Source organism: Anthonomus grandis, chromosome 2 (genome assembly GCF_022605725.1).
Source record: "Anthonomus grandis grandis chromosome 2, icAntGran1.3, whole genome shotgun sequence".
Lineage (NCBI taxonomy): Eukaryota > Metazoa > Arthropoda > Insecta > Coleoptera > Curculionidae > Anthonomus > Anthonomus grandis.
Window position 1 is genome coordinate 42,445,795 of NC_065547.1, and position 12,779 is coordinate 42,458,573.

The following is a 12,779-nucleotide window of genomic DNA, read 5'->3' on the forward strand; positions in this document are numbered from 1 at the left end:
CTTTATGAATAGCTCAAATTTATCCACTTCTTTATGTCATATTTTAGGCAGAAACTTCTTACATTATGGATAGCTGCGATCTCAGCTGTGCATATTCTTACATCCTTTGACAATGTTGATAAATAATTGGACTTTTCCTGGAGACCCTGTTTTCTAAATCCCTCTTTTCCTGTTTTCTTGTCTAGACCATGTGTGTATATGTGATGATATCCGGCTATCTTAGTGTTTTTGATTTCTAGAGATTTCCGTAGAATATATAAATTTGTCCTCTTCCGTTTTTAATGCCTAACTGGAATTTTCATCATTTGGTATTTAAAGTTATAATTAAAAGAGAGTAAGTTGGACTATTTTTCTGTTTTCTTCAAAGACTTCTAATTCCCCTTATGCTATTGCTAAGTTCGTAGATCCCTTTCTTTGTCGTGTAGAAAACCCAAGTGTTTCTACCTATTTTATTTGATAGCCATATTCGCCTGTACTCTAAGGCTGTATCACTACTTTCATCCAATAAAAGGTTTTTGGGGCTAATCTCATGTATCCCAGTACTGTTCTTAGCACCTGGACTTGATTTAATTGGTTCCTGTTATCTTTGGTTAGTGGACATATTATCTGACAGCGATAATCTGAATATATACTTGTATAATTGTGAAAGGGTGAAAGGATCTCCTCCCACACTCTTGTGATTTCATTTATTTATTTATTTACCAAATCAAACCACCTTACAGGTAATAAACCCAATTGTGAGGTAAATAAATACTAAAAATTGTACAAAAGATCGACAACAGGATAAATACTTATAATATAACTTAACAGTAACAGCTATATTGCTACCAATTTAAAATTATACAGAAAAATTTTGTACCTATAGTTTCAAATATTATATAACCTTTCTGCAATATCTGTCAAAAGATCGGCATACTTTGACTTAGAATTATGTAGGTTAAATATTAAATAAACAGCTGAAAATCTTAGAATATTACGACGTACGAGTCTTCTGTAAGTAAAACAAATTTATGAGACGAGAATTCAAATATGGTAAAGCAAAATTAAGTTTTTCCAGTAAATCTGGGAAATCTACTGTGTCATTGATTAGTTTAAACGAAAATACTAGTTGCGCAAACCTTCTACGCTTCGTAAGTGAATCATAATTAAATATTGCCAGAAGTTCGTCATTGCAACAGCCTTGTAAATGATACACGCCATAGTGTTTAAAACTTAGATAAATATTTTAAAAATGTTGGTTGAATATTCTCTGAACAAGATAACAGCATAACCAGGGGACCATACAATAGCGGCATACTCAAATTTAGAACTAACCTAAGAATTAAATAGTAAGATAGTAAGATATGGTATACATTTCTCCAGGGTGAAGTACCATTATGCAAAGCAAAATAATAGGTGTGATAAGATGTTTTTAGATTGATGTATTGTAATGTTATGTGTGTGCCGTTTTTTAACCTTTTTATGGACATTTTGTGATAATATCATTTTTCCCTTGACAAGGGTTTAACAACCGAAACGCGTCGGGATTCTTGAAATAAAGATTGTGAAGTAAACAGGTCCCTTCGTCTATTAGTTTGCTTTGCAATTAAATAGTAATTTGAAAGCGTCTGTCTGCTGAAAATCTTTGGTAGAACGTACTATAAATCCAAACATCCTGACACAATAACCTCATAGTGCGGTACAAATGATAATTTTTATTTTTATTTAATTTTGCTTTTTTTTTCATGATGTTTATGCCTCTTTGGGCCACAATGTAAGGTCTCTATGTATTTGGTTACCTAGTAGATTTGCCGTCCATTATACTTTATTTTAGCATTTTGGTTCTTATTGATCCTATTATCGTCATCTAGGAATGTGCTCCTCTCTATTACAAATTATTCGGAATATTAAATTGTCTATTTCTATGTGAACCTTTAAGGAGATCAAAGTATCATATCATTTTAATAACTTTACTTTATCACATGCCGCTTTTAGATCCAAAAATATGAAAAAAAAACGATAGTGTATCTTTTTTTATGGAAGTTTTGTTGCACTGTCCTAGTGAGATGAGGCTAGACATTTGTTGCAGCCTCTTCCCTTTATAAACTCGATCTAAAAGTTTGATAATAGTTTTTTATTTTCGAAATAGTATTCCAATCTAACTTTTATTATTGATTCCAGAGTTTTTCTAATGCATGAGTTTAGTGAGATCGCCTTATAGCTGTCTGCTAGCAAAGGGTTTTTGCCAGATCTCAAAAAGAGGAAGAATAATTCTTTTTTCCATTGTTTTGGAATATTTTCTCTTTGTAGACAATTATTATCTATATTTAAAAGCTTCCCTTTATTTATTTAATTTAATAAAACAACAGATTCAACCTAAACCGCCCTCTCAGCTCCCCACCACATCGACCCCAACCGGCATCAAGGACAACCAACCGCAACCGAGCCAAGTAACCATGCCAAAAACCGACGGCGGGGTGGTAAAGAAGGAAGTGAACGCCGCGGCGGCTGATGTGACGTCAGAATGCGGCGCCGCACCCGACTCCTCCGAATGCGACAGTAATGACGGAATGCTACAAATCAAAGGTATAGTATCTATGACTACTGAAACTTTAATTTTCTATTAAGTTGGTAGTTTTATTTCATAATTTTAGGCACTTCCTTTATCGTATATAATAAAGTGAGGTAGGAAGAAAAAGTAAAAAGATATGAGATCAAGGGTCGATAAATAAAAGCTCCTGGGAACAGGTTGATTTAAATTCAAATTGGCTTTATTTATCACAATCTATATTACAATTACATATAACATGTTACATGAAATAACACAATATTTATTTTTATTATTGGTTAACAAATAAGACTACCTCTCGATTATATAAACCATTACTTCATGCTAAGTGTACGCATAGCATGGATGAGAAGGCCCTTAGACTAGAATTAATTTAAACTTAAATTTAAGAAAAATGCATCAATTTCTAACTCAATAGGTCAAATGCAGGGCAGAAGCGATCTAACAGATGGACACAAGAAGAAGGCGAAACAAGAACCAACACAACTCCACCCGATAATACGAAATGTCGGTTTTTACTCTAAATCTAGAGGAAAAAAAGAATAAAATAAGTAAAAATTTAGAAACAAAAATAAAATATTACATTGACAAACCCTTTTGAAAAAATCTTTCATGGGTAATTGTTTAATATTGTTTTTAAGTCCGTTCGACATTCCAGTAACTACATATTTAAAAGAGCACCGAAAAACTGCAGTTCCATGGACTGGTACCATAAAATCATCATTATGCATGTTGGAACACTTCAATTTGTCTTCTGAGGCTGGTGGGTCGAGGATTTTTTATTATACGATATATAAAGTTATAAATATTCATATTTTATAAATTATTATCATTATGATAGGATGTTATATGATTCCTACTAAAAAAATAAACTAAAATCTCGTATCGGAATTTTGTATATTTTTTCAAATATATGCGGAGAGAGAGCTATCGTACATTATATCACCGTCGTCAAAGGTCAAAATGAGACTGTCACAGAGTAAATATTGTTTTGGAGATAAATAACGATTGTATTTAAATAATTTTTTTTACATAAGCAATTTTTCAGGTACAACTAAAATTATTTTCTGTTTAAATTAAAATAATGTCATATAAGTCCTTTTTTATTTAAAGTGAGGTGATGTATCAGTTTTCTTAAAATCGAGATACATACCTATTTGCTAGGAAATAAACAATGCATATTAAGTAATTGACATTTTGTTTTTTTTTCTTCGGCAAATAAATTGAAGTAGAATTGTCAAATGTCAGGTGTTCCATTTAAAAACATTAATGTTGATGCCATAGTTTCTACTTCAGGTGCTCTTTGTAGAAAATTTTCATTGCAGACGCACATTACTAATCGATGTGTCCAACAAAAGAAGAAAAAATCACCAAAAATCACGCCACTCACGATAGTTTTACTCAGAAAATGGGAAAGTTGATTATAGAGGAATTTTTTTAAAGATTTTTGATACTGCGACAGAATGCTAACAGACCTCAAGTCTTTATACTCTTTTGGTACAGAAATATCTTCTGTGGGTTTTAGAGTTGCCATTTTTCATACATTTTGATATTTTAGTTGAAGGATGCATTCATTAATAATATGTATCAAAGGATTAAGGCAAAAATATGAACACAGTTTAATATACTGAATTGAAATTCGGTCGAATCCTACCGCATAAGATTTTATTGAAGAAACTAATTTGATAAAATGACTTTCATCAAGAAATTGAAAAGTTAATGGTTAATTTATTTATTACATTATTTCTATACAATTCTATAGCTTCCCTACTTGTTAAATGTATTTTTGCTGCATATCTGCCTTTATTATTTGAGAGCTGAGTAAAAAAAATTTTTTTTCTCTTATTATAGCGTGTTTTGAGTAGTCTCCTAATTCTTTGTAGTATATGACCCAAGGAGAAAATGCTTTTTTTCTTTATTTTTTTTTGTTTTAATTGCAGCATGGATATTAAAAGAAATATAAAGGGTGTCTTAATAGGAACGCATGTTTTGAATTGCGCAGCATTTTTTTTTATCGCAGTACGTCAAAAAAAAACTGAAAAGAATAATGTAAACAGTTTGCGATTGGTAGCCATGGAACGATATACGGTCGAACAACGAATTATTATTGTTAAAACACACTGCAAATATGGAGAATGTTTTGCGGAAACAGTTCGTAAATTGCGGGACATTTTTGGTCGACACGATGCACCAAATCACACGACCGTCCAAAGACTAATTGATAAATTTGAACAAAATGGTTCTGTCGTGGATGTAAAAACACCAGTGCGTCACCGTACTACCCGTTCTGTTGAAAATATTGCCGCAGTGCGTGAAAGTGTTGGCGAGAATCCGGGAACATCTATCCGTCATCGTGCACAGCAGTTGCATATTTCAAAGAGCACTACCCACCGAATTCTAACAAAAGATCTTCATTTACATGCCTATAAGATTCAATTGACCCAAGAATTAAAGCCAGTGGACTATGTGACGCGCCGTACATTTTCTTCTTGGGTATTGCAAAAACAACAAATGGATGTCGATTTTTCGAAAAAAAATTTGTTTACCTATGAGGCACACTTTCACCTTAATCGCTTTGTTAATAAACAAAATTGCCGAATTTGGGGCGAAGAAAATCTTAGAGTCATTCACGAGAAGAAAATGCATTAAGAGTCACTGTTTGGTGCGGACTTTGGATAGGTGGAGTAATTGGACCTTACTTCTTCGAGGACGAGGCTGAAAATGCAGTTATCGTGAACAGCGAACGCTATCGTAATATGCTCACTGAGTTTTTATGGCCTCAATTGGATGGTATGGATACGGGCGGTATGTGGTATCAATAGGATGGTGCGACATGTCACACTACACGTGAAGCAATTCAATTGTTACAAAGAAAGTTTCCCGGTCGTGTCATTTCACGGAATGGAGACCAGAACTGGCCCGCAAGATCAGGCGATTTAACGCCTTGTGACTTTTTTCTTTGGGGTTTTTTAAAATCCCTCGTATACGCTAATAACCCAACAACAATTCCACAGTTTAGACGTATTTTAGCGAAATTGGGCCGCAATTATGTGAAAATGTAATTGAAAATTTCTCAAAACGAATAAGAGTCTGTCACGAAAGTCGAGGCGGCCATTTGCCAGATTATATTTTTCACGTTTAATTGCAGTGTATTAGTTTTACATTAAAATATAAATAACACTCAGTTTAAAATAAATTATGACTTTTATTTATCAATTAAAACGTGCGCTCTTATTGGGACACCCTTTATTCACATTTAAATTGCACTTTATCATTAATATCCGGCATATGGTAGATGCGTTCCCAAGGAATAAATAAACCATAATTAATAAATGTGGTTGCATGTGTTGTCATGTTTATTGTATTATATATTATATATAATATTTAAATATTGTGTAAATTACGATTCAGAAATAGGAACAGACTCCAACTTTATGGACAATAAGTTTTTACTGCCGATGATTTAACAGTTTAATAGTTCCTCCAAATAATATTTATTTAATCGTGACAAGAATATAGATTTAATTTGATGTTAATTTGACGGTTTTCATTCCGTTCCTGTTGGTAATTAGTGTATGCGCTTTTCAGAAGATGATGCTGAGGGAGAAGATGACACCTTTTTCGAAGGCGACAACGAATCGTTGATGGACCAGGAACTGATGGAAGAGGACGGACCCGTTAACACCGGAGATACGCACGAAATACGCACGCCCGACACTTTTGCTATCGCTAACGTTTCTTGTCATTATGATGGTACCCCCGGAAATATGAGTAAGATAATAATATAAAAAATATACTTAATACTTTTATGGTATTAACTGTTTGTTTTTGTAGATAATTCGAGTATTAACAAACGGATCAGACGTTCGGACGAGGAGCTCAGAAGGGCGGCCGAGTGTATCACCAGAGGTCAGACTTTCCAAACGGTTTCGGATCAGTACAATATTCCCATTTCCACGATCAGGTTCTACATGGCTAGAAAAGTAAGCTAAACTGTATTTTATTAATTTTTACTTAATGTAGTGGCAAAGAGTTTTAAACAAAGTTTAGACTTAAAGGTAAAAAGGCGTCTTTTAAATCACATATTTTTAATAGTAATCATATAGCCGTTTAATAGTAATCCATATTCGAAAAAGACCATTTAAGTACAGAAAATATGAAATGATGACGATTAGTGATTAGCTTTTGTCACAGGTAGGTTTCCTTATTACTAAACATTTTTTCCATTTGATTTAATTTCTAAATAATATACTTATATGATATAATAAGTTAAACGTACAGTACAATACAGCTCCTGACAACCTCTATGTAATAGACTTGCAAAGCCTTTCGAGATCGAACCTTGTTCGTGTTAGGCCATTCGAATTATTGCTTAAAAGATTGCCGACATTTCTATAATGTATTGTAATCTTTTAACAAAAAAAATAAAAGGATATGGGCCCTCAGATTTTCAAAAAATTAATATTGGTTCTTTCCTCATATAGGTTTGTTTTTCTTGGTCTCCAATAGTCTCCGAATGTATAAAATCTCTGTGAACAACACAATATGTTCGTTCAGCGAGAACGTTTTAGATATACATATAACTTTTCACTATTTTTTTTTCCAAAGTCTTATTATTCATGAAATCGTTCACCATTTGAGGTTTTATTTAAAATGTAAATAATATGCTCCTTAAAGGTACTAACGACATTCTATTTTTTACCACTGCTGTAATTAATTTGTCTTTTTTTATTCGGTAAAAAGATATTTTGAAAGCCAGTTACTGAATATAAAATATATCAGTTTTTTTCTTTTATATTTACATATTTCAAAAGCATAAACTAATATGATAATGATAAGGTTGGCAATTATTTATTTGGGAAACTTACCCCGTAAATTTGGGCATCATTTAGCAATTTATTTACTGAAATATAAAATTCTAGAATTATGAAATATTTTATTTTTTTAACACACCTGCCACTAACTTTAAAATCAATATTTTTTAAATGTAATTTAAAGTACAAGTCAGTGTAGCATATTATAACAAAATTCACCCACTGAAATATAGATAAAAAGTAAAAATGTTACATTAAAGGTTAAAATTTATAAAATATGAGTCAGTACAGTAATCTTTGAACATAATTTAAGTATGAAATTCAGTTATAGAAATGACATGAGGAAAATATTATAATACATTGGTTTTAAGATTTAATGAAGAATTTCAATGTAATTTATTTAGAGAGAACAATTAATTGAATAAACGTTTAATTTCGCATTTAATATGAAAGTTTAGAAAGGCAATTACAATTTTATTAATAAAAGTTAAGAATACTTAACACAAACTACCAAGGTGTGGAATTCTTCTGAATAAATGTTAAATTGCTTAAACAGGAGTTTTTGATGTAGAAGTTAATTTACCATGAACTAATCATATTGTGGAAGAGAGAAATTTAAAAGGAGATATATACTTTGTGTTTCTCAGTAAAAAAACTCGTCATGTCCAAATACTCAGAAAATCTTGGAATATTTAGAACTTTTTTAAAATTCAGTTTTAAATAGTTTCTTTTATTTTTTTGGTCGTTTATCATATTTACATTTAAAACAAATACTCTAGCGTACTGTCCATAAGAGTAATGTATTGGTTCAAAATATTCTTCTGTACAGGGTGTTCGAAAAATAGACGGAGATATTTCAATGGGTGACTCCTTGTAAAAAAATATGAGAAAAAGTTTCTATAAACATGGGTCTGGAAATGCACAGTTTTCAAGATACAGGGTGATATTTTTTTTTTTAAATATTAATTGTTTATTAATATTAATTATTTTTCTAGGAAAACTGACACTTGTCAATGTCAAACCTCCATGCAAAAATGATTTTTTGTTTTCCAAGGCACCGGTGATTTTTTTACCAAAAATTAATAAACCAATTATGTCCAGTGGCATGCAATAAAATGGTATTTATTTTTTTTGTAGAAAACGAAGTGAGATACGAAAAAAATACAAGAGGCCAAAAAGTTGTATTTTTAAATGCTTAATCAAACAACAAATATTAAAGTTGAAAAAAAGGTAGTGGTGTACATGTTTTTGCCTATTTGCTAAGATGTCCCCCGGGACGTCACTGGACCTTATAACTTCAATCTAATTAAGGCTAAATTAGCCTCTTAATAGAACAAGTAATACTGCTAAATTTCAAAAGAGTTGAGTAAATATTTTTTTTTATATTAATAAAAAAAAATTATCACCCTGTATCTGTATCTGAAACCTGTGCATTTCCGGATAGGTAATACATAATCATGAGGAAAATGAAACAGAAACAGAAAAAAAACATGAAACAGAAAGTCGCCACATTTTTAAAGTATGTATTTATGCTATATATCTATATGTATGTATACGCATACAAAAACATAAATGCTTCAATACATGGTACGAGAATTTAAAAAAAAAAAAAACATTATTCTTTAGCTTTTTGGAAAAAGTTTAAAATGGACTACCATATTCAAGTTGGCCCCTGGGCTTTCTACATCCAAATTCGAAAAGTTGTCAATGGCATTTTCTTCTGTTGTTATGTTATTGTGTAAGGCCAGGAAATTATCTACTTTCTGGGGGTCTGCTACTCCTAAATGTTTGGCATGTCGCAGTAACTGAGCAAGTGTCGCTAAGGGCAGATCGTCCTCAGTATCGCAATAATTTTTCTGAGCAAATTCTGAGCTACATCCACTTTTTCTGAATCCAGCTTTGCCAAAACAGTTCTTAATTGTAGAGGAATTTACTTTATCCCATGCTGTTTTTATAAAATACAAAGCTTCTAACACATTAATAGACTTTGTAAGCTCAGATAAGCTTTGGACATCGTCAATTTTTTTTAAATATGTTTTAAAATCAAATGCCGATAATAAAATTTAAAGTTCTGTATAATACCTTAATCCAAGGGCTGACAAACTGAAGTTGTGTTTGGCGGTAAAAATATAATTTTCACATTTTTCATTTTCAGATCACGAGGATGAGAGCATGCATTGGCTAAAAATAAAAGAACTTACCTTTTTTGGATTCCCATTTTCCGGTCGAATTCCAGTAACCACTCAGACATGATTTCTCGGGTCATCCATGCCTTTTTGTTAGATTTCCAAGTCGCTGGTAGAACCTTAATAGCAACGTTTTTTAAAGCACGGGGACGAGCCGCTTTCCCGATCACAGTCAAATCGCATTTTTCACCGGCCATATTTGCACAGAATAAAATGGTTAGTCTATCTTTAGACAACTTTCGACTCATACATGTTTCTCGTTTAAGGGACAGAGTTTTGTCGGGCAATGCGCGAAAAAAAAGTCCACTTTCATCTGCGTTGTACACGTCTTCTGGTTTGTAGCCAAGCAACATGGACGAAAGTTTCTCCAAAAATTGTGACACATCAACTTGATTTACTGCAGCAGCTTCGCCAGATATGCATTTGAAACTCACACTATGTCTCTTGCGCCACTTTTGCAGCCACCCGTCGGACGCACTGAAATTATTATAGCCCAAAGTAATAGCGATTTCTTTAGCTTTCATTTTCACTAACGGCCCTGAGATTGGAATGTTCTGATTTCTAGCTTTCACAAACCACTCAGAACATGTTTTGTCTTTAGCAAAACCTTCCTTTTTTAAAAAATCCTTCTTTTGATTTATATTAGTTCCTGATTGCCATTTACTCCTGATATCTTCCTTATTTTGGACAATTTCAGCTGCTTGCGTTTTCCCAATATTAAACCTCTTTGCCAAATGACGAACTGAAACACTTTTTCTGTCTAATACGTTAACAACTTCCATCTTTTCCTTTAACGAGAGAATCCTTTTTTTGGTGGCATTTTACAGTTACAATAATAAAATATCTTAATCATCTACGAATTTGCCTGAACTGAAGATAAACCATAAGATTACATACTGGCTAGCCACGAAATGCGTAAATGAGGAATTACCTAATATAAATCGGGGAATTATTGAACTTTATGTATGTAGATATGTGCATTGCAATAAGCGGAACTAAAAATCGTCCGGGTATTAGAGTTTCGCGTCCGCTTATCGGACATTTTTTGATCACATACAGAAAAATCTAGTGTCCGCGTCCGTTTATAAGAGCGTCCACTTATCGGAATGCACTTAACTTTGAAAATGATGCTGAAAGTCGGTTCCAGGAACTTTGTCCGGTTAAAAGAGCTGTCCGCAAGGAGAGCTTTCACTGTATATATCTGTTGGCCGATAACAGAAGAGGGTAAATAACAACTGCATTAATTGGTACCATTGGGAAAAAAGAATAGATGATTGATGGTTTTAAAAAAACGAAAGTGTTTAGAAGGTGTTCGAATTATCTTGTTGATAAAAATCAGGAAAACAAATTGTTATTTCAGATTTTGTATATTTTTGTTTAAAATTAAAAAGTTGCATAAATTTCCGTTGAAATCCGAAGTAATATATAGTCAAAATAATTGAATATGTGAAACAAGAGCATAACAAATATCCATTTTTTATACCCGGTTATTTATAACAGTCCAAAGTCGGTAGTATCATCGATTATATTACTTTGTGGAAAAAATAATTAAGTTTTAATAAAAAAATACAAATTTTAGATAATAAAAAATATAATTTTTGGTAGCAGCATGGAGTATGTTTTTAAATTGTATGATTTAATATATCTACCATGATAATTAATTAATTATTTTGTACATATAAGAACAACTTTAATTAATGATTAAATAGCTAGGAGAAACAAACTATAATTTCATTTGCGTGAACATTATAACTCTAAATACAAAGAAAAGTTCTAGTTTTGTTTCAAATGCTTGAAATAAAGTAGAAAGTAGCTCAAAATGCCTTGAACATATAATAAATTACTCTAAAGTCTTAAGAAACCAGAAAAATGAACCAATAAATGACGATAGAAATAGTAGGGTAAAATATATAAACAATAGAAGAAACCTGGTATAAAATTCAGATATTGGATGTCTTATAGGAAAATGAAGATTCTGGAACTAAATTGGAGACTAAGGGGTCGATGTTTACAATAGTTGCAAAAATACAAAAAAAAAACAAAAAAAGTTTAAAAAATCAGTTGGAAAATTCTTCTAAAGACAATTCAGATTCTTTTAAATAATTACTGGTTTTTTATAATATTATATAAAAAAATATAAAACTGTAGGTACAATATCTATTTTTTCGTTAAAGTTCTAAGTATTTTGTCTGTATTATCTCAGAATGTTTTTTTAAATGTATTTTTGATTAATTAGGTATTTTTAACATCAGCTCACTTCAACTTAAATATTAAGATTTTTATTTAGTATTTTAAGCAACTAGACAAGTTCTTCGGAGCTTAAGTGCATTTTAATCATATTCTCTAATGCTATATTTTTAAATTAATAAATTGCTTTTGATTTTTTTTATATGGAAAATGTGGTCACCAAAAAATATATTTGAAATTTTGTTACAAGTCGTTCTTTTTTTCTGAAATGTTTATTAACGCATTTTCTTTCAGGGTATTCTCCCAAGGCGTAAACGAGGAAGGTCCTGCGCACCCTCGATGGGCATGAGCTCCATGCCGGTTTCGGCCAGTTACACATCCCCCGGCAGCCCCATCGGGCCCCCCTATCACATCGTTCACTACAAACTGCCGCAGTTGGGCGTACAAAAACTGAAATAATAGAACAACCGAAGTCCCCAAGAGATTTCTTTCTGAATGAAACTGAAGTCGGTTTGATCGGGATTCGAGAGACAGCTACTTTTTACCAGTTATTATTATTTTTTTTTTGGTCGTCAGTGATAGGAGAGCGAGTCTCGTTTTTTCATATTCGGCTCATGTTACTTAATTTTTTGCTGGTTAGGTCGGTTTGGTTTGTTTGAGGGTCTAAATACAGGGAAATTCGGTTATAGATGACCTATTGGAAATAGTAGTTCCAAGCATTATTTGAAATTTGCCATTGAAACTTAACAGTTTAGCAACGTAAATTTTTTTATTGATGCGGAAGTGTTGACAAGGTATTTATTATTTATAATGTTGTGATTGGACATTGTGATTTTTGATATTTTCGGCACACTCTTACTTTTACCTTGTTTCACAATTAACTAGGGAAAAACTTTTAACTTTAATTTGAATTAACAGAGATTCATTTTATGACCAACGGTCGCTTTTGCTATAAAAACGTATTTTCTTAAGTTATTTGATTCATTTAATAAGAAAACTATTTGATAAAGCTGAAAAAGATCGTTTAAAGGAAATATTTCTATC

General features: G+C 31.9%; 1 protein-coding gene across 5 annotated transcripts in view; it reads left to right on the top strand.

Moving 5' to 3' along the window:
- LOC126750245 (zinc finger protein 131) overlaps positions 1-12,779 on the top strand; it is a 58,963-nt gene extending 46,184 nt beyond the window's left edge. For 4 of the 5 annotated variants that reach the window (XM_050459796.1, XM_050459795.1, XM_050459797.1 and 1 more), the window contains exons 4-7: positions 2,349-2,565; positions 6,137-6,319; positions 6,383-6,531; positions 12,030-12,779. In XM_050459796.1, the coding sequence (XP_050315753.1) occupies positions 2,349-2,565; positions 6,137-6,319; positions 6,383-6,531; positions 12,030-12,194 (714 nt within the window). In that variant the 3' untranslated portion in view covers positions 12,195-12,779. The remainder of the gene's footprint in view (positions 1-2,348; positions 2,566-6,136; positions 6,320-6,382; positions 6,532-12,029) is intronic. The other variant, XM_050459798.1, reaches the window with a different exon arrangement.